This window comes from Lutra lutra, chromosome 16 (genome assembly GCF_902655055.1).
Source record: "Lutra lutra chromosome 16, mLutLut1.2, whole genome shotgun sequence".
Taxonomy (NCBI): Eukaryota; Metazoa; Chordata; class Mammalia; order Carnivora; family Mustelidae; genus Lutra; species Lutra lutra.
The window spans coordinates 5,470,228-5,495,931 of record NC_062293.1 but is presented as its reverse complement, the minus strand read 5'-3'; the positions used below and the strand labels follow the sequence as shown (position 1 = coordinate 5,495,931).

Here is a 25,704-nt window from a genome sequence, read left to right as displayed (position 1 = left end):
TTACACTGAAGTCTGGATGATTCCACGTGACAGAGCGTCAGCACCACACTGAGCGATGTTGGCTTTTTGGGCTAAAATTTTCAGATAGGGAAAAGAAACTGTTTTCCTCTTTTCTTCAGTCTACAAGGCCAGGTTTGTTTGTTTGCTTGCTTGTTTTAAAGATTTTATTTATTTATTTATTTATTTATTTATTTTTAAAGATTTTATTTATTTATTTGACAGGCAGAGATCACAAGTAGGCAGACAGGCAGGCAGAGAGAGAGGAAGGGAAGCAGGCTCCCTGCTGAGCAGAGAGCCCGATGCGGGGCTCGATCCCAGGACCTGAGTTGAAGGCAGAGGCTTAACCCACTGAGCCACCCAGGTGCCCCTTGTTTGTTTTTAAGATTTTTTTTAATTAACTAATTTATTTATTTGACAGAGAGAGACACAGAGAAGGAATACAAGCAGAGGGAGTGGAAGAGGGACAAGCAGGCTTCCCGCCAAGCAGGGAACCTGATGATCCCAGGATACTGGGATCCAAAGGCAGACACTTAAGTACCGAGCCACCCAGGCGCCCTACAAGGCCAGTTCTAGAGCTGGCTTAATTTGTCTTAGCGGATGCATGTTTAACCCTTTCCTGTAGAAACCTCTGCTTGGGGAACTGAGCCTTCCCATCAGTGAAGGTGAGTCCATTGGGTCCAGAGTGACCCCACCAACTTCCGCCCATTTTTCTGACAAGTTGAGTGTTTCCATCCCCAGGCAGGCAGTGTTGCCATGGCAGTGACCCAATCCTGGCCAACAGGATACAGCAGAAGGAAATGTGCCGGTGATGGGCTTTCTCCAAGGCTCCCCTGCGTGTGTGGGAAAACGGCGCAGACGCTGGGCATCTGTGTCAGGGAGGGCCGAGCCTGTGCAACATGGGGTTTGGTGACTTCTGCCGAGCCTTGGGATTACTGATAGTCTCCATATGCCCCATTCTTGGCCCTCAAACCACAGTCTTTTTTTTTTTTTTTTTTTTTTTGAGCTTGGAAGTGGTTTTTATTCCTCGAGATTGAGTTGCATTCATATTCTGTCCCCAGTGTTTGGCCTGCTGCCCAGTATGTAATAAACCTTCAATAAATTATTTGTGGAATAAGGAAAGGGGTTAACTGTATGATAATTCTGTTTTTTCGTTTTAGGATTAGGAGTGTCAAGCTAGATTTAAGGGGGTTTTTTGTTTTTTGTTTTTAATTCAGTATTGTTCCTGTGGCCTTCCTCCTTCTGCCTGTCTCTCGTCAGCCTTTCTTTGCCAAGTCTAGCCCCTTTCTTAGTTCCCCTCTGCTGCCTCCCCATCTGACACTTGAGTCGCACATGGAAGCTAACTGTGGCTCTAAACCGGTCTGGAGTCTGGTGCCGGGGAGCACTGCAGCTGAAGGCGGTCTGGAACTGGGTGGAGGAAGGGACTGCTGGCCTGTTACAAAGGAGTGTGTGTGTGTGTGTGTGTGTGTGTGTGTGTGTGTGTGTGTGTCTCAGTCTTATCGGGGTCGAGCAGTATTCAAGCAACTGTTGTGGGCAGGGCAGGAACCTGCAGGTGCTGGGAACACCTTGGTAACTAAGACAGTGAGGGCCCAAAACAGAGCAAAGGTCCTTATTGGCTTGATGGGGTGGGACAGAAGACGACTTCCTTGAGCTGAGGACTGAGGTCTCAGTGAGGCTTACTTTTCAGCAAGAGTGGGGAGGAGGAGTTGCGGGTAGCCAGTTCTCCCGGGGGCCCTGGTGCCGCTCTCTGCTGGGAGGAGGGGGCCGACGTGGCCGGCACGGTGTCACCCAGGGCCTCGGACCACAGTGAGGAGTCCTCTCAGTGAGCTGTCACCAGATCTTAATAACTGCTTGGCCAGTCCCAGGTCTGGGAGAATCGAAGATTTGGAGAGCATTGTTTTACTAATCCGCCTCGCCAGCTGCCACCTACTTTCAAGAAGCAGATTAGGCCAGTCATGTATCGGAAAACTGTTAAGCCTGTTGCATTCTTCCCCTGGCAGTGGGGAGAGGCCTCTGCCCTCTGTTCAGAGTACTTTCTCTGTGCCCGATGCTCCCAGAGCTGGGGCAAAGCCCCCACGTTTAGATGGGCCAGAATCCAGCGGCTGGGGGCTGCACGGCTGTGGCTGCGGTTGGACACTGGACCTTTGAGCAGGCTTTGTGGGGCTGGCTCCAGGAGCGACCGATGAAGCGTTGTTGGCTCTAAATAAAATTGCATTGTCTCTCAGCCAGGATCTGGTACTTCTCTGCTGAGCAAGTCCTCCCTGCTCAAACGGCTGCTTAGCCCACGTCATGGAGCTGTATTGTTTCTGTTTCCTTCCTCTGCTCCAGTCATAGTTTCTGAGTGGCTGGACTTTTGTATTCTCTACAGGGGGAACCATATTCCAGGTTCTGCAGTCCCTGAGAACAAGGCCCCTGTTGTATCTGCCGCATCCTTATGGGTCTTGGACCCAAATGATTAAGGAACCAAAATTGGGCAGGTCCTGATCATTTTTCTCCAGGGCCACCCCCTGGCCTGCTGCCGCCACTTCATGCCCTGGCGCCCTAGTCGCTGAGGCTTTAGGCTCAGGGGGGAGCTTGGGGAGGTTAGAGGAGCGCTGACAGTCGGGAGGAGGGGCCTCGCCTCAGAGTTTATGTCTTAGACCAGCTCAGCACTTGTCCTGCCCTTCCCGTGTTCTCACTCAGCTTCTTCAGAAGCTGTGCATTTGTTTTGTTTTTCTTGGCATCTTACGCAGACTTGAACTAGACAGCTGAAGTGGCTTACCTGGTCTTTTCTCCTCGGAGCTGCTAGGTGAGATGCTTTGTTTTCACCTTCCTAGTGAACCGGAGGGAAAGCCCTTGGCCCACCGCATCTGAGGGCCATGCGCGCCTGCGTCCAGGCCTGTCCCAGTCTCTGGGCTGTGGGTTCCGTGCCTCCCGGCTGACTCAGACACGTGTCTGGTACGAGGTCTCCTGGCTGAGTTCGTGACTTTGACCAACCGAGACTATTCCCCTGCAGGTCAGGGGGACAGATTCATACAAGTCAAGACAGGGACCCTCCTGTGCATTCCAGAACAGCGCCATGGGAGAAGAACAGAACAGTGGTTTCTTGTTGCTTTGTACTTGTATCCTCCTAACGGCTGCCTTCCAGCCTCCTTAAGGGCACAGAGAGAACCCGTGGTGGGTTTATAACCGTTGTCTTGGACAACTGGCAGTTTAATAATGTGAACCTTCCGTCACTCTCCTTAGCTCTGTCATATTAAATACTTCATCAAATGTTTTTTCATGGCTGCCTTCCAAAATAACTATCATGAATGCTTGGTTCATTTTGTACTGAGTTCCTGGTATCTGAGGCGTGACTGGTAGGAGGGTGTCTGTCTAGGTCTTCTTCTCGGGTGTGGACCGCCCCTGCCCCCAGGACTTTGTCTCCCCCTGAGGCTACCTTTACTGGATGAAATGTACCTTGCTGGACAGTTGAGGGGAAATAGCCCAGCAAGCATCTTTGGGGAATTTGACAGCCATCCTCCATCATCTCAGCAGACCCCCCAACTCTGCTTCCTTGCTGCTGTTCTTCAGCATCGTTTGAGGTCCTGGGTTCATCCCCCTTTGAAGAACACTGGTGTTTGGCTCCACAGGCCCTTTGGTGTGGGGCATAACTCAGCATCCTTGTGCTCGGGCAGGATGTGGGGTTAAATGTTTTTGGATCCAAAAGAACCTGGGTTGTTGGCCTTCATCTTGGGGGGCATCTTGGCCCGGAGCTCAGCAGGCTCACAGCCCAGCTTATTCATGTCAGAGGACGGAAGAATTACATTCTAAAACCTAACAAGGTGTGGCCACCAGGAGGCACAGGTTCCCATTGTTTCATTGTCAGGGCCTAGGAGTCCCGGTCATGCGTAGTCGTGACAGGGAGGGATCCGTACAACCACAGATTCCAAGGTCTGCGTAGTTGTGACAGGGAGGGATCCGTACAACCACAGATTCCAAGGTCTGCGTAGTTGTGACAGGGAGGGATCCGTACAACCACAGATTCCAAGGTCTTTCCCGGAGAACTTTGTGCAAAAGTATATGGCTTCCCGTCTGGGGTGGCTCATTTATATTTTCGGTTTATAGGATTCTCTTAAGGCAAAAGAGTCTTCTTGCACTTAGAGTTGGGTCCATGGTTCATAGGGGTTGACACTCTGCTTGGAGGGATCATGGAGCTGAATTCTGCTGCAGGGGAGGGGCTGTTCCTGGGGATGGCGGGTTTGGGGTTGAGCAGGAGTCCATAGCTCCATGGGGCTCCGGGGGCACCCTGGACACGCCCCACCCGGGGGTGTGCGCGTGTGTACCCACGCAGTGCTGTAAGAGTGAAAAAGCAAAGAGTAGACCAGTTGGCAAATTGAAACCAACTATCAACTTTATCACTTTTTGTGTTTGTGTAGAAAGATTAGTTTGAAAGAATGAGTAACCGAGCCAAAGATGGAAAGAAGGGAGAACACCTTCCTGTTGGTGACTTTTGCCCCAGCATTGCCTTTCTCCCTGAGATGTGACTGAACACCCCTAGCTAAGCCAGGCAAGGGCCTTGTGAAATGCAGGAATCCCCGCCCCTCCCACCCCGACCCCTCCTGTCTTGGGGGTGGGGGCCCACACACAGGCTGCTGGAGGCCCCAGGGTGGCTCACAGCCTTTCACCCAGCCCAAGGAACCTGCAGGTGAACAAGTATTTTCCCTGTAGAAGAGACACTGTGTTTGGTGACCAACTTCCTGTGCCTCTGGAATAGTGGACCCTGTGGAATTCCCACGTGGCTGTCTTGCCTCCCTCCTCAGGCCAGCTGAGGGGCTGGTGCCCTGTGGTGCTTTGGGAAGGTTCCCCAGGCGGCCTTTGAATGGTTAAGGGTCAGTCCTTGGAATACTGGTCGGGGGAGGGGAGGTAGGATGTACCCGACTGATGTTTTCCCACAGTTAGCACCCAGAAAGCTGTCCCCTAGAGGGAAAATTTAAGGACCTTTTCCAACCCCACGTTTTGTTGCTGCCACGCTATTTAACATTGGTTCCTTGGGAGTCACTGCTACAAAGGGGTTGTTGTGGGGCCCCTGGAGACGGGCGCTCCCCGTAAAGCAGCTGGTTGATGACCAGCCTGGATTGGCCATGGCAGTCCTCCAGGCTCGCCTCCCAAGCCCTCCGCTCCCTCGCACAGGCCTGCCTCCTCTTTGCCCACCTGATGGGCAGGGGGCGGGTGGCTGGGGGAGACCGGTTGCTAAGCAGCCTGGCCTAGGACGTCACACCCGTCCAGGTCGAATGAATGGCTGCAGTGTTCAGAAGAGTGAGGGGTTTGGGCCTGTCCCAGAATCAGGAGGGACTTTTTGGGGAAGGACGTTAAGAACGACTACTCTGCTCTTGGCCAGGAGCCATGGCACAGGAGGGCTTTCGATGGCCTCCTGGCACCTTCTTTTCTGAAATGTTACTTGGTATAATCGTAAGTGGAGCACACGAGCTCTGCAGCTATGGCCGGGTGCCCATTTTCCAGAGTTCCTGTCTTGTCTGCCCCTGCCCCGGCCAACCAAAGGGAAAAGAAAGGAGATAACAGCTTCCTGTGAGCCCAGCTTCTGCCACTTTGATCCTTAGCCTGTGGTGGCCCTTGAGAGGCCTGAGCGGGCTGTGTGTGAGGGGCCGGGTTTCCCCCGAGATGGGTGACACAGGTATGTTGTTGCTAGCGGCCATCTGGGACAATGGAAGCAAGGGGAAGCCTTCCTCCCTCCCTGTGTCCAGGCTTGCGACGGGAGCTGGGACCGTAGCCTTCTCCAGGTGGCTTTGGTTTAGATGAAGCCTGTACTCTGAGCAGGGAAATACAGAGCGAGTCCAGAAGAACGCCTGATAAGAAAGCTTTGCCCAGAAATTTCTGCTCTCGGCCAGCCCGAAGGACACGCAGAAGTGGTATTGCGGGGTGGAAGTTTGCATTAAGGATCAGGGAGAGCTTTTTCTTTGGAGCGAGAGAAAGCCAATGTAAAGAGTCGAGAGGTGAACCCAGGAGAGAAGCCGCCCCTGTGCCAGGACCTTACTGGGGCCCGGGTCAGTCACTTATTTAAAGGCCCAGCACATGCCTGCCCCAGGGTTCCACGAGCTTCCCCCTGACGATAAACTCTCCTGTTTCTGCTTAAACTGAAAGCGAGATCAATCTCTTGGCAACAGAGACTTTTGTCTCTTGGAATTCTCGTGTTGGGAAGTTGCCTTCTCTTGCTTCCTCGGTGCCAAGTAGGGGCGACGTGATCAGGGATGGCTGACCAGCCCCCAGGGGAGATGGTGGGCAGGTTCCAGGCATCCAGGCGATGGAGGCTGGTGTCTGCTCTCCTCGGCATTGGTGGATGTTGGTTCCTGCTGGAGGCCGTGGAGGAGAGACTGAAGCAGGCATCTGAGCGTCCTGGCCGCTCTGATGACGGAGGGGGCTGAGGTGGCTCCGGGGTCCCAGAAGGCCCCCAAAGCACCAGCTCGCTCTTAGGTTCCTTGTGTCACTTGCACCTTTTCTCCTCCCTTAAAATCCTGTGTGGTTTCAGTGGAGAGAGGAGCTGTGGGTCAGGAGTCCTGGACTTAACTCCTTGTATTTGTTTCTCTTTTGCAGGATAACCCAGAAGTAGAAAAGCGAGATCCTCAGGAATTAGTTGGTGAGTACCCCGGGGGAGGGTCTTGGGGGCAGATGTCTGAGCCTTGCCCGGAGTGACCTGGCTTCCCACCATGCCCAGGCCTGCCCCTGCGTGGGGCTTCTCTGCTTCAGCCAAGGCCGCCGTTCTGCTGACAGCCTTCTCTTCATGTGCGCTCTCGGGGCCTTTGGCATTTGCTAAGATGTCTGAGTAGGACACCCAGGGAACAATTCTTCTTTGAAAATCATATTCATGGTGCGTTTCATTGGGCTTCGGTCAGTTGCCAGTGTTGTCAGGATGGATTTGGGGCCTCCTTCAGCTGGGAGCTCATTCCCCTTGTGCCGTAGACCTGTCCTCTGTCCTTGAACGCCTCCGCCCCACTTTGCTGGCATACTCGTGTAGTCAAGGAGCAAATGTGGCCTCTGCTGGCACTTTGTTCTGTCCCCAGGAGGGAACATGCCTCACAGCCCCAGAGTCTAGGATACTTTGTGACTTAGGAGGGCGGGGCAGTTATGTTTCTGAAAAATGGCACACCTGTCATCCCAGTCCTGTGCTAGCCCCAGCCTCCTGATCCTTTTTAGAAAGTCCCTCAACTCTGACAGTTTGGTCGTGGGCTTTGTAAACAGCTCTTCCAAAGCCTGTCCCAACCTCATGGAAAGGGTGACCCTCCCTCTCTGTGGTGACTGTGACCATCTTTCCCTGCCTGCTGTGTTAACCTTCACAAAGCGGAGGTCCTGCTGCCTCGGGGCTGCCGCGGCTGCGGCCTGCAAAAGCCACTCCCACTCTTCCAGATGGAGGCTTTGTGGCTTGTAGCCCCTTGGACCTGTCCCGTTTTTGGACGGGATCCTCTAAAGGGTTACAGGATGTGGGGACCCATTCTGGTTTTCCTAACTAAAAGGACTGAAAGTTGTTCCATTACTTTTGTTTGCTGAGGAAGGCTTGGGTAGGAATGTACCACGATGACTAGCCCAGGCCCTCAGCAGGATTCTGCCTTTATCCCTGAGTGAGTCTTTAAAATCCTATAAAAACCAGAATTTTTCTAGACCTTAGTGTTCACTCCTTAGAAAATGGCGCTCAGGGGATGCGCCCCTTGGCTTTGCAGACAGAGGAGCAGAGTGTGGCTTCCTTCGAGTGGGTAATCCACAGGGGTAGGTATGGACCAGAGCCTCGGTCTCCCATTCCCTCCCCGCCTCGCCAGGCCCTGCATGTACTCCCAAGAAACTAGGGGTGGGGGTGGTTGTAGGTCTGCAAACAGCCTGCCCGGGAGCCCGCCGCGGTGCTCAAGGCCGCGGTATCTGGCAGGCTGTGGGATGGGGGCACATCAGCCATCTCCACCACGACTTCTTCTTCCCCAGCTTCCACCTGCCTTCTCCTTGCCACTTTGTGCCATTAGATGAGCTTTGCCACATCCATATAGTCCTGGTGACCCCCGTCACAGTCACAGTGTAAGATACGTCTGTCACTCCAGGGGTGCCGGCTGGCTCAGTTGGTGGAGAATGTGACTGTTGATCTCGGCGGCACGGGTTCAAGCCCCACATTAGGCCTAGAGCTAACTTAAAGAGAAATAAATGTTTAAAAAAATTTTTTTTCCCTTCACTCCAGAATGTTCCCCATACCCCTCTCCTTGTAGACCGTTTCCTCCCTTGGCCTCAGGCAAGCAGTGATCTATTTTTCTCACTACAGTTTTGCCTTTTTTTAGAATTTCATAAAGAGCAGGATTTCTCAGCCTTGGCACTCTTGCCATTTTGGGCTGGAGCATTCCTTGTCGTGGGGGCCTGGCGTGCGTTTGACACCGTGTTTTAGCATATCCTCAGTCTTCAGGATGCCCCTAGCACTCCCTTCCCCCTGCCAGATGTGACAGGGAAAAATGTTTCTAGACATTTCCCAGATGTCCCCTTGAGGGCTGCGGGAACGTAATTGCCCCCCCCCCCCCCCCAGTTGAGAACCACAGATAGAAATGAAATGACCATCTTGTTCTTTGTCTGGCTTCTTTCACTTACCATGTGTTTGAGATCCTTCCGTGTTACTGGGCATATCCGTAGTTCCATTTTACTTCTAAGTACGTTCTTTCACTAGGGTTACCCCCATAGTTTTTTCTCTGTTCACCCCAGTAGGTCTTGAAGCCTCATCGTCCTGATTCCTCCTACCGATCTTCAGTGACAAGGTGATAGTTGAGCTCAGTCTGCACTCAGCTCCTTCGTTAATACCTCTGGAGATGGGACTCTCAGGTTGCTCTCCCGGTATGGGAAGGATTTTCATATGTGTAGACATATGTGTAGCCCCAGGTTTAATGGAGCAAATGAAAGCAGAGAAGCTGACTCACAGGTCTCTCCAGCACCGTGGCCACTTTGCAGAGCCGAGCACATATGCCCTCCAGGTGCCCCACTGGCACCCCGTGCCCATGCCTGGAACAATGGCCTGGGGTGGTAATCGGTTGGGTTCTCCGTGTCCCTAGTGAAGTAGAGAGCACTGCACTGCTTCCTGCTCCCAGCCCCACAGTACCCCCCCGGCACTCCTTGCTCCCCACCATTACGTAAGCTCGACCAACGAGCCGCTCCTGCTCAGATTCACACCGGGTAGCTATGGATACCAGGGCTGTTTCCTGGCTTGGCTGTGCACAGGGGTGAATCACCAAGGTAGACTTCTGAGTACAGCTGCCCTTCTAGAATGTCCCAGCACACCCAAGAGCAGCCATGGTACCTGGAGCTGCCCTAAGGGCCTGGACACATTTCTCAACGGATTTCCTGGGAAAATGGTTTGAGGCTTTGTGGCTGCTCAAATGACCATATATGCAAGTTTGAGGTCCTTCTACTTGAGATCGTGCTGGGACTTAGGAAAGAGAATCACTGAAAGATTGCTCCTGGAAGCTGTGCAGAATTTTTTACCTAATTTTCTAACTGTCCCTTCACTTGCCAGTTACTTCATAGGAATGCTTTTGTTCCTAACCCGGGAGCTCAGGAGGGGCTCCCCCCCACCCCCAGTCATACTGTACACCACTTGAGCCCTAGTATGGTTGGGTTGCTGTGGCAACGGTGTCACACCCTGTTTTTCCAAAAGGCTTTCCTGGCAAATGCCAAAGGGCATTCTTTGTCCGTGCTGCACACACACATACACACACACACACTCTCTCTCTCTCTCTCTCTCTCTCTCTCTCTCCCTCCCTCCCTCCCTCTCCCACCCCCGCACCCCCAGGGAAGAGCTTCACCCTTCTCATTGTGCCCAAAGCATGCCAGGGCCCTCCTTGTTTTTGCCCTCTAGAAATACCGAGGACAGCTCACCCCGGCCAATTCCGCTCTCAGCTGGCCTCTGCAGCCTGCTTGAGCCTCTGGCTGAGAACCCCAGCCCCTCCCAGGGCTGAAAAAAAGGGGGAAGTTGGGAGGAGACTTGAACTCCAGCCAGATCTGGGTACTGCCCTTGCTTCAGGACTCAGGAGGCAGAAGGGAAAGGCCGGGCAAAAAGGAGCACGTAGTCCCTTGGTGGAAACTGCTCCTGGGCTGCACTCATGTCCCAGGTCCACAGCAGGGTAGGTCACCCCATCCCGGTCTTGCCCTCACCCAAAATGGCCGGCCTAGCGCTCTGTTGTCAGGTCGCATCCAGTGAGAACCCTGCTGCTAACCAGAGGCGTTGGCACGTGTAGCGTGTTGAGACTCTGCCCCAGCCTCAGGCTTAGCAGTGTGTGCAGGCCTGTTCTGCAGCAACTGAGACTGGCAGAGCCCACAGAGCCATGCCCTCAGCCCTGCTCAGCACTGAACTACTTATACCAATAGTGACGCTCTGAGCGGAGATCAAAGTACCTCATCTGCTAAGAAAAATATTAACCTGCCGCTGGGAGAAAAGAAGGCAAAGGCTGTGCTAGCTAGGCTCTCACCAGCCAGTCCGGACAGCCACTCAGGGCTAAGAGGTAGTCTGGCCCAGGGCCTGGCACACAGTGGGTACCCAGCAGCTGCTTGCTGGGTGTTATTGGTGCTGGTTTGTTCATTCTTTCCCTTCATCCTGCCCCACCCCACTCCGCCTGCCGTTTGCTCATTGTATGGCCCTTTTCATGAGAGAATGTTTTAAAGAGCACAGACAGAATCTTACAACAAATGGTGCATTGTCCGATCCCGAGCACATTCTGCAGGCTCAGGGTGGCCAGAGGCTATGGGGAAGGGACAGAGCAGGCAACTTGGGTGGGCAGTGGCAGATCTCCGAGGGAATTATCCCTTGGGAGTTGTGGTTCTTCACGTCAGAATCAGGCCTTTTGTTCCCAAGAATGAGGTGGGCCAACAGAGGGTTGTTGATTGGTTTATTTTCAAAAGGCTAAACTAATAACAGGTAATTTCTTGTAAAACGTCATTTATGCACCAGGCAGTTTTGAATGTTTTGAGTCCTAGAGGAACTCTGAACTTCTCTATCTTGGGCAAGAGCTTCCAGAATCCTGGGAGGTGTTAAAGGAACATAGTCAGTGGGGGGTTTGGAGCTGGCTCACACTGAACTGGTGGTGCTCCCCTCTTCCTGGGCCTGGGTCCAGCAACAAGATCATCAGTAACCCAGAAACTGGCAGGTGCTGAAGCTCAAAGCTCCCTCCCCTTCTCCCAGCGGGTTGTTAGACGTTCACCAGCAAACCCTGGACAGACCTTTTCCTGAAAAGTTCACTTCTAGGACGTGGTTTTATGCATTCTTGACACCTGTCCCCTCTGCCTGAACTTCTCTTCCCCCGTGTTGGCACACGCTGGCTCCTTCTGGTCATTCGATCTCAACTCAGATGACAGAGAAGCCACTCTGAACACCACTGTACTGTTTCATAGCCTTTCTCTCTCCCTGAAAAGGTCATATGTGCCTTTTTTTTCCTAACCATGTTTAGCCCCCATCCTACACCCGCCCCCCGCCCCCCACCACATACATCCACAGAGAATTCTTTCTGTTCTCTCACAGCCTCCTTTTCTGAAAGAGTCCGGAACATGTCACCCGATGAAATCAAGATCCCGCCCGAGCCCCCTGGCAGGTGTTCGAACCACTTGCAAGTAAGTGCGGGGCTCAGCTGCCACAGCCCTTGTCGGGGGGGAGGGCTGCTCGGGTGTCCGGTTTGGTCTGACTTAAAGAGCCTTCCCTAGAAGAAACAGCCAGGTCAGCAGGGGCCCGCACATCCTGGTCACCTCTCCTCGCCTGCGACAGGAGTTTGCTCTGCGCCCACCGCCAGCAACCCCCCATCACCTGGCGCTGTTCGAGCGGGGACCCCCTAGCTCGCCCTCCATGGGGTCCTAAGCCTGGACAGAGAAAATAGCGTGACTTTCTGTGTGGCCCAGCTGAGCCAGGGGGCACTTGACTGAGAAATGGAAGAACCACGAGAATGGAAGACAGTTTGTAGAAATGCAAAAACACAGGCATTGATGTGCCTAAGGTTCTTGTCCTCCTCTCCTCACAGAGTCGCAAACAGCCCCAGCCTGGGGTTTTGAAACCGGGAGGAACTGGGGCAGTTAGTGCAGTCACTCCCTTGGGGCAGGGCCTCGGGGGCAGCTGGGCCTTGTACTTCCTTTTCAGCGCCTGCAGTTGTTTCTCCTTGGCCCTCGGCGGGTCCCCGTGTGTGTGGAACCTCGTGATGGACACGAGCAGACACCCGGGGCTGCCCAACACGGGCACCCGGTCCCCCTGCTCTACCTTTGATCCCGTAGGTTCTGCTGGTCCCTCTGGCCACAGCACAGGCCCAGGGTGCCATCCTGACGGATGCATGACTAAGGGGCCCAGGAGCTGCGGAATGCAGCTGGCTGGGCAGGGCCCTCGTTGGGGCTGGGGGCACGGCGCAGATCCTCTTCCTTTCCCAGAAGTCTCCTCCCTTGGCTGAGCTGTCCATGAGCACAGCACCCTGTCTCCCCGCCAGGCAGCAAGCCGCAGCCTGTAAGGACAGTCCGGCAGTCTCTGCCAGACAGACAGCCAGCTGGCTCAGCCCTCAAGTTCAGCGCATTTCTCATTTTTAGATCCTTCTAGTGGTAGAAACCATGACCTTCAGTGAACACTTTAGTTGACCCGAAATGGGAGAACCCATCTGATGGCCCAGGAAACCCAGGAGAGTAATCTGTAAGATACAGGTTGGCCTCAGTGGGCCAGGCCTTCCGTGTGAGGCCTCCCTGGTTTGCCCTTGAAGAGAGAACGGGGAGGTGTGTCATTCTTGGTGGTCTCTGCCCTAGCAAATGCATTACAGACCTCTCTCTGCACTTCAGTGCTTCCTCTGGCCAGTCTCGGCAGAAGGAGTCAACCTTCTGACACAGGGAGTGGATCACCTCTCCTGATGTTCCCCAAGGGCGTCACACGGGACCTCCGGCCCTGCCCACCACCTCCTGCAGGTGAAGAGTGCCCCACATGTTTTCCTTCTGCAGAGTCTGTACATTTAGCCGCCACTAGTGGGGGAGGCTGCACAGAGACCTTGCCCTGGGCCAGCACCAGCCTTGCTGGGTAAGACTGCTCCTCCTCGGAGGTGACTCTGCCCTGAGACCCGGGTTTCTGGGGCCTCTTCCCATGCTGGGTGATGCGGCTGCCATCTGCTACTGGCCTCATCTCTCTGGGCCTTGAGACACCTGTGGGACTGGCCTGGCTCCCTGCCAGCTGGTTCTCCTGTTGCCCACTGAAAGCCAGAGGACGGGTCTCGGAGGGTGGGTAACTTTAATGAGACCGGCTCTTGACCCCTGACAGTGCCTCTTAATAACGTCGTGGGGACTGGCCATCTGTGAGCTTGCCTACAAAGGATACTGTAGGAAGTTTGTGGAGCCAAATCCAAAAAACACTACTCCTTCCTTCCTCTGAAAGGATGTAGCCTTCCCAGGTCTCCCACTGAGGACTGAAGCCTATGTTAAAATTGAAAACCAGCATTGAGCCCCCCTGCCCATCTTCTTGGGGTGATTCAGGAGCTGACTGACAGTGGAGGAGTCCTCCATTGTCTTCTCCATGGTTTCTCCACCTTGACCTTTTACTGCTCCCTCTGCCAGCCATCCAGAGGGAGTGAGGAGAAAGCAAAACGAAAACAGACTGGTCTTCGGTTTCTCTTACTTGTGCTCAGCGCTGGTCACAGGCTGGGTAGAGAAAGACAATGTGACTGGAGTAGGTCTTCGCATGGCTCTGTGGGTCTCTGTGACCCAAGTGTCCACCCAGCACATGTGACCACAGGCTGGGATTGCCATGGGTAGGTGGTGTCAGAAGTACCCTTCTGTTTCTCTTCTGTAGGACAAGATCCAGAAGCTTTATGAGCGGAAGATAAAAGAGGGAATGGATATGAACTACATTATCCAAAGGAAAAAAGAATTTCGGAACCCCAGGTGAGTTTTCCATGGGCCTGTAGGATCAGGTGAGTCACTGATGTCGGCCTGGGAACTGGAATGCCCCTGTGGAAGTGGCAGGGAAAGGCCTAGCTAAGATCCCACCTGTGCCCACAGTGGCCACCACCCAGGCTGCAGTAACATAGAAACCAGGATGAAGAGTGGAAGCCAAGAGGCCTGAGCTGGGTTCTCCTCCTCACTCTGCTCCTAAGGCATACAGCCTCTCGAGGCCTCAGTCTCCTCCTCTCTACAGTGGAGGAATTGGACTAGATAGTCCGTGTGGGTTCCTCTTCCCTTCCAAACTGTCACTGGTGCTGCATGCAGGTGACAGGATTTAGGTACAGAGATTTGTCCAGGTCTTACTCCACCCAGGGCCCCAAGCACATGGCACACCTGGGAGTCTGATATAGGGACATCAGGGGCCCGCCCCGCCCCACAAACTAGGTCAGAGGTCCGGATAAGACCGAACACCTAGACACCGTACCTGTCCTGGCCCTGGCTGATGAGCCATCTCTCTGGGCACGGGGAGGACTAGGAATGACTTCATGCCCGGCCAGGGGACATTTCCCCTTCTATCACGAAGCTTGCTCGGAACAGTTCAGCTGGGTTTAAAGGGTTCGTTTGAGCCCAAGAACCAGACGGTTCTGGTCTCTCAGAATCCGCCGCACACACGGCGCGGGACCAGGGCTCGCTCAGTGCCTTCTGCTGTTCTTTTAGCATCTACGAGAAGCTGATCCAGTTCTGTGCAATTGACGAGCTGGGCACCAACTACCCAAAGGTATGCCCTGCGCGCAGAGGCGGCGGGTCGAGGGGGGCTGGCCAGGGCGCTGCGCTCGCTCTGCTGGATTTGGCCTGGAGCCACTACACAGGCCCACGTAGCAGCAGTGCTGGCTGAAGAGCGCAGGCCCCGCTCCCTCGAGTGAGCCCCCCTGGCTCTAAAATAGTCCAGGAGAGCGATCACAGTGACAGACCTGGCCCTGGGACCCTGACTGGTTAGGGCCCAAGCGTGCACTCGCTGTGTTCCTGTGGCAAAGTCCACAGACGAAGGAAGGCCTCACTGCCTCATACTCCCAGGAGGAAATCGGTTACCCCGTGGCTGGACCAGGGATAACAGCTGAGCCCCTGTGCCCTTACGGCAGGGGCCTCCAGACTAGGAAAAATCCATGGAGGGACTTGGGTTTTTAAGCCATTTGTCATCCAACAACCCTTGCTGGCTACAGTGTTAGCTCTTTATTTTGCAGGATATGTTCGACCCCCACGGCTGGTCTGAGGACTCCTACTATGAGGCATTAGGTAGGTGGCCGTCCGTCCATCTGTCCTTCCGTCTGTTCGGTCAGCCTGCCAACATGTATTTCAGGGTCTCCCCTGTGTCAGGCCATGTCCGGGGCAGTGGGTATACAGCCTTGAATGGTACAGACCTGCTGTAACTTAGGAGGCTTACGACCTGGCACAGAAGGCAAAGAAGGAGCAGTCCCAGCAGTGACGGGTATGGTGGGGGTGCAGGTAGGGCGCCCTAACCAGCTGAAGGGGGCCAGGGCAGAGGGGGTGGGATCGGCCTTGCCGAGGAAGTCCTATTCGAGCTGAGGTTCGAAGGTGCAGAGAGAGTGTCGCAGGCAGGGGGACAGCGTGTCCTGAGGCCAGTGGGAAAGCATTTTCTCAAGGGTCCGCACAGGGAGAGCAGAGAGGAATTTCAGAGTCCGAGCCCTCTGCTGACAGGTCTTAACGCAGCAGCCCCTTGCCCAGATCTGGCCTGTAAGTGTGTTTGGTTTGGCCCATACAAGTTTTGTCCTGCTTTAATTTGAATGAGTTGCCAACATTGTACCTCAAGTTTGTAACCCGGCTTTTCTGGGTCAGCGGGTAGGTTGTCCACACGGGGCCTGCATCCCCACATGGCGACGACAGTCTGCTGGCGCTTAGGAGCAGCCGGCCCCTCCACACGAGGGTGCACAGCCCCAGCCCCTGAGCCTGCTGGTGTGAGGCCTCTGCTTGGTGCCAGCCGAGGACCGGCCCTTCCATTTGTCCATCGCAACAGGACAGTGAGCCCCGTGGCCTGGAGGCTGGGTGTGCGCACTGAGCAAGAGTATGGGGCGTGGCAAGTGCGGGTGTAGGGGCCCTCGGCCTAAAGTGGCCCCTCACGCGGGAGCTGTTCCAGGGCTGCTTTTTTTAGATCTTCTGTTGTCTTTGTAGCTAAAGCCCAGAAGATTGAAATGGACAAATTGGAAAAAGCCAAAAAGGAACGAACCAAAGTAAGTGATGGATGAATGTCCTGGTGGTGGGAGGGGCAGGTGTGTGGACTGTCATTTCGCAGCCCCCACCGTCAGCTTGAAGGTGCCTCTCAGTTGCTTCCAGTTGGTTTCTTGGGGTCTGTGGTCTGCCGCGCTGCATCCTCCCTCTGCTCCCCTCACCACTGTGGCGCTCTGCTGGCTCTCGCTGCTGTCCCGTGTCCTCCCCGGCCTGAGTAGAGTGACAGGTCTTCCTTCTGAGAGCAATTTCTCGGCCTCCGGGTCTGACCCCCACAGCCCGCCTCAGTGCCCCTCGCAGGTCCTGCGCCTGGTGGCCGGAGGACCCCTTATTTTAGGCCTCTGACCACCACTTCTTCCCAAGCAGCACGGTCTGGATCCTTTGCGGAACAAATTTGGCTCTGAGACTAAATGTGCTCGGGCCACTAGCTCTGCCTGCCTTTGCTCTGCTCTGACCTTCCAGCGGCAGCGGGGCCTCCAGGATGCGGCCCGACCCCACCCCCAACAAACCCCTAGCAGGGGCTGCATCCCGGGTGTGCCTGCGGCCCTCCAAGCAGCTGCTGGGCGATCAGGTTTTCTCATTCTTCGTGCTGGTGGAACGGTCCCTCTTCTTTCCCTCCCCGTTCCAAACCCCAGGCTTAGCGTGGCCCATGTCTGCAGCACACGGGGACCAAAGCTGTGCTGCTCCTGGGGCCGGGGGGCGGGGGGGGCACCTCCATCTGGAATGTGAGGCGGGGCAGCCGGTTTATGTGTCCCGCATGTATAGAATCCCAGTGATGCCCAGACCGTTCCAGTATCTGTCTGGAAGGCTCTCCTTGGGGCACCTGGGGGGCTCAGTCGGTGAAGCAGGTCGTAATCCTGCAGTCCTGGGATCAAGCCCCATGTCGGGCTCCCGGCTCAGCGGGGAGCCTGCTTCTCCCTCTCTAGCTCCCCCTCCTTATGTGCACACGTGCGGGCACGCGCCCATGCTCTCTCGCTCTCTCAGATAAATAAATACTAAAAAAAAAAAAAAGAAGACTCTCTTTTTACTACTTCTCTTGAAGTAGTAAAAGTAAATCCTTTTTCTTCCTCTTTTTCTGCCCCTCCCCACTCCTAAAAAATAATAAAAATAAAAGGGGTGCTTGGGTGGCTCAGTCAGTTAAGCATCCAACTCTTGGTTTGGGCTCAGGTCCTGATCTCAGGGTCATGAGATCGAGCCCCAAGTCAACTCCATGCTGGGTGTAGCACCTGCTTGAGACTCTCTCTTCCCCCCTCTCCCCCACCCCAGCTTAAAAAAGAAAGGTAGTAAAAGTCTCCTCTGGGCACCTCTCTGACACCCGTCCCTCCCTTAGATGGTGCGACAGGACTGCTGCACAGGGCCTCCTTTGTACGGTACCCATCTGTGTCCCGGGCACAGCTGCTGGCAGAAGGATGTGGATGAACAGTTGGCTGCCACCCTTACCTCTTTTCCGCTCTCCCTCCAGATCGAGTTTGTGACAGGCACCAAGAAAGGTACCACGACCAACGCCACGGCCACCACCACCACCACGGCCAGCACAGCGGTGGCAGGTAGAAGGGGGCTTGTTCGCTTCCAGCCACACCACGAATGGAGCGAGGGTCTCCCTGCCTTGTCTGGGGGAGGAGAGGCTGTGGGGATCTTGGGCCTAGGCTCCCACTTGCTGTGCTTTTTTCTGACCCCAGAGTTTGTTAAGGCCTGTTGGGAGCCTGGGGTGGGGTCCCCAGTCCACTGCTGCTCTGGCATTTCTGTGGCAGGGGCCGCTCAACTCTGACCTGCTAGAAAAGGGAGTGTTGCTTTTCGGTTCGTCTGGGTCCTGACACCTCCCTCGCCTTATTGCAGATGCCCAGAAGAGGAAAAGCAAGTGGGACTCAGCCATTCCAGTGACGACGATAGCCCAGCCCACCATCCTCACCACCACGGCGACCCTGCCCGCCGTCGTCACGGTGACCACCAGCGCCAGCGGCTCCAAGACCACTGTGATCTCTGCAGTGGGCACCATTGTGAAAAAGGCCAAGCAGTGACCTGAGGGACCAGCTTGGGAGTGGCTCGGACATTCTTCTTCGCATTGATGGGAGGAGCCGCTCCAGGGCCCAAGGAGACTGTGTAGCACAGCGACCCATGTTAGCGCGGAGGAGCCGCTCTGTTTATTTCAGGACTGGGATCTGCTCCCAGATGCCACCCCAAGAGGAGCCTCTGTGTGGCTTTCCAGCCAGGGAAAGGACATTGCCACAGAGGAGTCGGGTGCTATGGACTGTGTGGACACACCACTTGGGGCCCGGGGCCCTATTAAAAGTGCCGTGTTCTCCCAGCTCCGGCCTCTTGGCTGCACTGGCCTCTACTGTGGTCTGTTTTCAGGCAGAAGTGGGAGTTCCAAGTGCTCCCTCCATCTCTTGTCAGGGTCACTACCTCAGGGTTGGTAGTGGAGCGGCCGAAGCCTGTGGCCCTAGTCCGTGGGGGTGGCCTGGGAAGTTGGCGTGGTCACTCCCAGCGTACGCCTCTTGGCGCAGGCAGATGGGAGCCCTGAGGGTAGGGGAGCCCCCCTGGTCCCGCTGTCCACTGCCCTGATCCTGAAACCCAGCCAGTTCTCAGACGAGAGCCAAGGCCTCTCTTCCCTTGGGGGTGACTGAACCCTCTCCCGACCAGTTTTTAGACACACCCAGGCTTTTGAAGTCAAGCCAGTTGCCAGAAGGCCTGGGTTCGATCCCCAGCCCACACACAGAGCCAGAGAGGCCTCAGCACCCGGCCACGGCGGCCACGGCGGCCCCGGTCCCTCAGTGCCCAGCGAGCGCGGCCAGCAGGCCCCGCACGGTGTGGGACATGAATCACCTCCTGCCCCGGCCGGCGGCAGCTCGTTGTTTACGTGAAAGCCAGGCTCCTGGGAGGATCCTGCCACCCCACCTTTCCTGTGCCTGTTATCTCTGCCCCACAGCAGCGTCTGGGCAGCGCCAGCGGCCGCTGGGCTCCCCTTGAGGCCAAAACCGATTTCCCAGCCGCTGCCGGCTCCGGAGCCCAGAGGGAATTTGCTGCCTTTCTTGCTCCCTGGCAGCTCTCCAGGCCAGCGGAAGAGCTCCGTGTCGGAGGGGGAAGCCGGGCCGTGAAGAGCCGTGTAGCTTCTGGGGCACGGAGGGCTGGGAAGGCAGTCCCGAGAGCGCCCCGGTGCCTGCATCATCGGCCGAGGGTGCCGGTCCCACCCCACCGTCCCCGCAATTGGACTGGACCTGAGTGTGTCCCTGCTCCCGTGCCCCGCTCCACACACCCGGGCGCTGAGAGCGGTCAGTCCCCCTCCCCTCCTTTGATGGGACCTCGCAACCCTGGCGAGGACCTGCTGCCCCCTTAGCCCCAAGGGGGTCTGTGAAGGCCTCCTGCCCTGCGGCCTCCACCGGAGGCCCCTCCGTAGCTCCGTGCGGCGCCGTGGGAGTGGCGGGAGACCGAGACTCCGCACTTCTGCTCTGGAGCCTGGTTTAAACAAGTCGTGTTTTAGTCGTGTGTCTCGGGCCCTTGTCTCTGTGAGTCTTCTCTGTCAGATCCCCGTAATAAAGCTTCCTAAGGCAGTTGTGAGGAATCTGTGGAATGATTTATGCAAGAGCTGTGTAGACAATAAGGTACGACTTTGTTGCTGGCCCGTCAGGTTCCTTCTTCATTGAGACCAAGGAGAGAATCAGACTCCACAGCTAAGACCAGCCATGGTCATGGCCCTTGGCTGTCCTCTGCACACCCCCTGCCCTGCCACTGAACGGTAAAGGCCACTAGCTCAATGAGGTGGGCAGCCCCACGTGGCCATGCTGTTCCCCTCAGAAGCCTTGAGTTGGGTCAAGCCCTCTAATCCCTCTGAACTTGATTTTACTCTTCTGTAAGACAGGATTAGTGCCTGCCCACCTTAGTGCCACTGAGGGTGGTGTGGGCTCGAATGACCAGGTCTTTTCTGTGGAGACCGGATGTTGCAGGTGCTGGGGACCCAAGGGATCGCTGCCTGGTTGGCCCCTGCTCACGAAGAACTCAGTCTGGACAAACCGAACTCTGTCCCAGCCCCCCAGGCATCCCTGCCCTCTTCTATATTCTGACCGTGGGTGATGACCTCAGGATCCGTCCCAGGCCAGCAGCTCCATACCCGGGATCCTGTGCTATCCCCACATCGCATGGGCCCCTTGGGAAGCCCCTGCCCCGTCACCAGCGTTCCTGCTTAGCTGTGGCTCACATCCCTCTCGTGGCAGACCTTGTCTGTAAGTTGCCTCAGCCTCCCCCACTCCCATCCAAGCTCCATCTGGCCTCGTCCTACAGCCCCTCACAATGGGGCTCTCACCAGGTCACATGGCCCCCTGCTTTCCATCCAAGCAAGGCTGGCAACAGCCTCGCCACTCCCGGCCTCCCATTCCTCTTCTCCACGGCCCTTTCACCGTCCTCATCTGTGCACCTGCGGTGCTCCCAGACGTGGCTCGGGCTTTCCCTCCCAGACTCCCCTGGGCGTTCATCGCTCCCCGTACGCAGAGAAGGGGCCCTCTGCTCCCTGTACCTCTGCGTACATGCCTTGGTTCTGAGACCACTCGTGTCTCCTGGTTCTCCTTGAGTGGAGAGTGGTCAACCGGACCTCGGTCCAAGTGCCCAGTGATTGGAGGGACGGGACGGAAGGAGAGGTGTTTCTTGCCCCCTTGGACACTGGACTGAAAGCTCCCGACCCTTGTACCCGCCCCCCGCCCCGACAGCCTCCTGGTGGAGATCTCTGCACGTTGGTAATTGTTGGGGCTCAGTCATGGCCACAGGAAGGTTCACGATCCCCTCTAATTTTGTGTATGTTTAAAATCTCTTGGGCCGAATGGGTGGCTCAGACGGAGTCCTGGGATGGAATCCCACAAAGGGCTCCCTGCTCAGCAGGGAGTCTGCTTCTCCCTCTCCCTCTGCTCTTCACCCCACTCTCCTACTCTCTCTCTCTCTCTCAAATAAATACGTAAAATCTTTAAAAAATAAAATAAAATCTCTGTTTAAAAAAAAATTAGGGGCGCATGAGTGGCTCAGTTGGTTGAGTATCTGACTCTTGGTTTCGGCTCAGGTCATGCTCTCAGGGGCGTGAGATGGAGCCCCGTATCAGTCTCCACATCAGTGTGGAGTCGGCTTCAGATTCTCCCTCTCCCTCTGCTTCTCTCCCACCCCTCGAGTGCTCTCTCTCTATCTCTCTAAAATAAATAAATAAAATCTTAAAAAAAAAAATCAGGGGCACCTGGCTGGCTCAGTCAGTAGAGCATGTGACTTTTTTTTTCTTTTAATTTTATTTGTGTGACACAGAGGGAACACAAGCGGGGGTGGAGGGGAGAAGCAGGCTTCTGGTTGAGCAGGGAGCCCAATGCAGGGCTCAATCCCAGGGCTCAATCCCAGGACCCCGGGATCATGATCTGAGCCAAAGGCAGATGCGCTAAACGACTGAGCCACCCAGGCGCTCCTGAGCATGTGATTCTTAATCTCAGGTCATGGGTTCAAACCCCACATTGGGCGTGGAGCCTACTTAAAAAAAAAAAAAAAAAAAAAAATTTTTAATTAAAAAAATAAAAAAATCAAGGCCTGTCGAGCCAGAAAAAAGAATGAGGAAGATCTCCATGGACAGATTCAGAGTGATCTCGAGAGAGAAAATGAAAAGGGCAAGGTGCAGAAACAGCATGTAATATGATGCCTTTTGTGAAGAAAGGGAGCGAACACAAAGATAAAAGAGACAAAAGAATAAAATCTAAGAAATTAAGAAAATTCCCTAATATTAAATTTGAATCAGAAACATCAATACGAACTCATGATTCAAAAAAATTTCCTAGGGTGACTGGGTGGCTCAGTGGGTTAAAGCCTCTGCCTTTTTTGCTCAGGTCATGATCCCAGGATCCTGGGATCAAGCCCCGCATCGGGCTCTCTGCTCAGCTGGGAGCCTGCTTCCCTCTCTCTCTCTCTGCCTGCCTCTCTGCCTACTTGTGATCAGTCAAAAAAATTTCCTAGCCATGTCCGTTGAGAGGACCCAGTGTGATGGCCCCCAGTAACAGTTAAGATTTTTTTTATTTATTTATTTGAGAGAGAGAGAGAGAGAGAACAAGCGAGAGCCTGAGCGGAGGGGAGAGGCAGAAGGGAGAGGGAGAAGCAGACTCCCCGTTGAGCAGGGAACCCCGTGCTCCTTAGAGAAAGGAACCTTCCACCCCGGAAGCTAAGTGGGACTAGAGCGGGTTGTTCCAGAAAGCAAGGAAGACTAGCAGGAGTGTTTCAAAAGTCAATCAACCTGGTGTAAAGGCTCTCCCACTGGCCAAATGTGACGAAAATCGAACATTCACAAAGAATGCAGTTATTGTCAAAAAGGAAAAGAACCCTTGTTCTCTGTCCACTTCTACTCACAACGCCCACAAAACACTTCTGACACCAGACGTGTGGGCTTTCCACGTCATGTAATTCTGACACCAACGACCTGTAGTTTGTGAGAGCTTCGCCCCGCCCCCTCTCAAATGCTAATTGCAAGGCGGGGCCTCTGGTACTTCGGACCAACTGGCTATAAATTGGGGGTTCCCATGATCTGCTCCAAGACTCAGTAATTTGCTAGAATGCCTCACAGAACTCAGGAAAACAGTTTACTTCATGGATTACTGGTTTATAAAAGGATACAACCAAGGCAGCCAGACAGAAGAGAGGCATAGGGGCTCGGTACAGAGCCAGGGGCTTGGAGTTTCCATGCTTTCTCTGGACACAACACCCTCCCAGCAGCCCAGGTGTTCAGCAACCTCGAAGCTCTCCAAACCCCCTTGGGTTGGGATTTTCATGACGGCTTCATTACTCCACATAATGGATTAAATCATTGACTATTGGTGATGGAACTCAATCTCCACCCCATCCCCTCTCTCTAGAGGTCCATGGGGGCAAGAGTAGGGGTGGGGGAGCGTGGAGGCCGAAAGTTCCAACTCTAATCACGTGGTTGGTTCCCCTGACAACCAGCGCCCCCATCCTCCGTGGCTTTCCAAAAGTCACCTCATTAACATAAACTCTGTGGTGGTTGAAAGGGGCCTGTTATGAATAACAAAAGACACTCCTTTCACATTTGCGGCTCCAGAACTGCTCCAGGAGCTGTGGACAATGACCAAGTATAGATCTCTTCTATCCCGTCGCCACCGTACACGACTGAACAAACAAAAAATTATTCACGCAAAAAAAAGTTATTCATGCATAGTATTTAAAAAAAAGCAAAAAGGTATTGGCCCCCATGAGGGTAGAATATTATTCACTCTTTGCTCTGAAATTGATAGTTAAAAGAATTCGCCCTTTGGGCACTTTTGACAGGGTTATAAAATGGTGGGACCACTCTGGAACATAGCATAGTGGTCCTCAAAAAATTAAACACGGGGCTACATGTGATCCATCAATCCCACTTTGGGGATAGATCCCAAAGAATTGAAAGTAGGGTGGAGAAGATTGATTCGCAGGGTAGCAGCATTATTCAAATTTCCAAGGGGTAGGAATAACCCAACACCCACTGACAGATAAATGGATAAACAAAACGTGGTATTTAGATACTAAGAAATATTATTCAACCTTAAAAGGCAGGAAATCTTGCCGCATGCAACATAGATGGACAGTATGATAAGTGGAAATAAGCCAATTACAAAAAGACAAATGCTGTACGATTCCACTTATATGAGGTTTCTAAAGAAGTCAAATTCATTGACACGAAAAACAGACACAAATTCATTGACGCAAACATAGAATGGTAGTGAACCAGGGGCTGGAGGAGGAAGAAATGGGGAGCTGGTTAATGGGTACAGAGTTTCAGTTCTCAAGATGAAAAGTTCTGGAGACACTGTGGCCCAATGATGCGAATATACTTAACCCTATTGAACTATACATTTACAAATGACTAAGATGGTAATTTTTTTTTAAAGATTTTATTTGTTTATTTGACAGACAGAGATCACAAGCAGGCAGAGAGAGAGGAGGAAGCAGGCTCCCTGCTGAGCAGAGAGCCCGATGCGGGGGCTCGATCCCAGGACCCCGAGATCACGACCCGAGCCGAAGGCAGCGGCTTAACCCACTGAGCCACCCAGGCGCCCCATGGGAGAGTTTTGTAGTAAGAAAACGAGGACCTCCCTTAAGTCGTTCCTGAACAGGTTTTTATGCCTAATTCCCAAAGTTTTACATATTTTCCTAGTTTATCACTTACTAAATTGTGAATAAGACTTCACCCCCTTTTACTATCCGACATTCTTTTTTTTTTTTTTTAGATTTTATCTATTTATTTGACAGAGATCACAAGTAGGCAGAGAGTCAGGCAGAGAGAAAGGGGAGGAAGCAGGCTCCCCACTGAGCAGAGAGCCCGATCCCAGGACCCTGAGATCATGACCTGAGCAGAAAGCAGAGGCTTTAACCCACTGAGCACCCAGGCGCCCCATTACTCAACATTCTTAAAGTTTAATAATTTTTTTAAAAGATTTTATTTTCATTTTTTTAAACATTTTATTTATTTGAGAGAGAGAGAGAGAGCATGAGAGGAGGGAGGGTCAGAGGGAGAAGCAGACTCCCTACTGAGCTCAATCCCAGGACTTCAGGACCATGACCTGAGCCAAAGGCAGACGCTTAACCGACTGCGCCACCCAGGCACCCCTAAAGATTTTATTTTTAAATATTCTATAGCCCCAACATGGGGCTTCTGCACTGAGCCAGCCAGATGCCCCCTTAAAGTCCTATTTTAGGGGGGCTGGGTGGCTCAGTCAGTTAAGAGACTCTTGGTTTCACTCAGGTCTTAATCTTAGGGTTGTGAGTTCAAGTCCCATGCTAGGCATGGAGCCTACTTTAAAAAAAAAGTCATATCTTAGCTTTACATTTCAGACTTGTTCAATAAAATGCAAATAATAAAAAATAGAAAGTAAAATAAAAGTTTCTATAACCCAAAAAGAAGCATTTATCCTGTATTTTGGGGGGGGCTTGGGTTTTTTGGTTTTAAATTTTTTTTTTTTCTATTTAAATTTTATTTATTTATTTATTTATTTATTATTTTTTTTTTAACATATATTTTATCCCCAGGGGTACAGGTCTGCGAATCGCCAGGTTTACACACTTCACAGCACTCACCATAGCACATACCCTCCCCAATATCCATAACCCCACCCCCCTCTCTCAACCCCCCTCCCCCCATCAACCCTCAGTTTGTTTTGTGAGATTAAGAGTCACTTATGGTTTGTCTCCCTCCCAATCCCATCTTGTTTCATTTACTCTTCTCCTACCCCCTTAACCCCCCATGTTGCATCTCCTCTCCCTCATATCAGGGAGATCATATGATAGTTGTCTTTCTCCGATTGACTTATTTCGCTAAGCGTGATACCCTCTAGTTCCATCCACATCGTCGCAAATGGCAAAATTTCATTTCTTTTGATGGCTGCATAGTATTCCATTGTGTATATATACCACATCTCCTTTATCCATTCATCTGTTGATGGACATCTAGGTTCTTTCCATAGTTTGGCTATTGTAGACATTGCTGCTATAAACATTCGGGTGCACATGCCCCTTCGGATCACTACGTTTGTATCTTTAGGGTAAATACCCAGCAGTGCAATTGCTGGGTCATAGGGTAGTTCTATTTTCAACATT

General features: G+C 53.5%; 1 protein-coding gene across 4 annotated transcripts in view; it reads left to right on the top strand.

Moving 5' to 3' along the window:
* SAP30BP (SAP30 binding protein) overlaps nucleotides 1–19,669 on the top strand; it is a 36,656-nt gene extending 16,987 nt beyond the window's left edge. For 2 of the 4 annotated variants that reach the window (XM_047707722.1, XM_047707720.1), the window contains 9 exons: nucleotides 6,568–6,610; nucleotides 11,501–11,589; nucleotides 13,781–13,872; nucleotides 14,590–14,650; nucleotides 15,114–15,165; nucleotides 15,727–15,729; nucleotides 16,060–16,118; nucleotides 17,576–17,660; nucleotides 17,950–19,669. In XM_047707722.1, the coding sequence (XP_047563678.1) occupies nucleotides 6,568–6,610; nucleotides 11,501–11,589; nucleotides 13,781–13,872; nucleotides 14,590–14,650; nucleotides 15,114–15,165; nucleotides 15,727–15,729; nucleotides 16,060–16,118; nucleotides 17,576–17,660; nucleotides 17,950–18,131 (666 nt within the window). In that variant the 3' untranslated portion in view covers nucleotides 18,132–19,669. The remainder of the gene's footprint in view (nucleotides 1–6,567; nucleotides 6,611–11,500; nucleotides 11,590–13,780; nucleotides 13,873–14,589; nucleotides 14,651–15,113; nucleotides 15,166–15,726; nucleotides 15,730–16,059; nucleotides 16,119–17,575; nucleotides 17,661–17,949) is intronic. The other 2 variants (XM_047707723.1, XM_047707721.1) reach the window with 1 other exon arrangement.
* The last annotated feature ends 6,035 nt before the right edge of the window (nucleotides 19,670–25,704 follow it).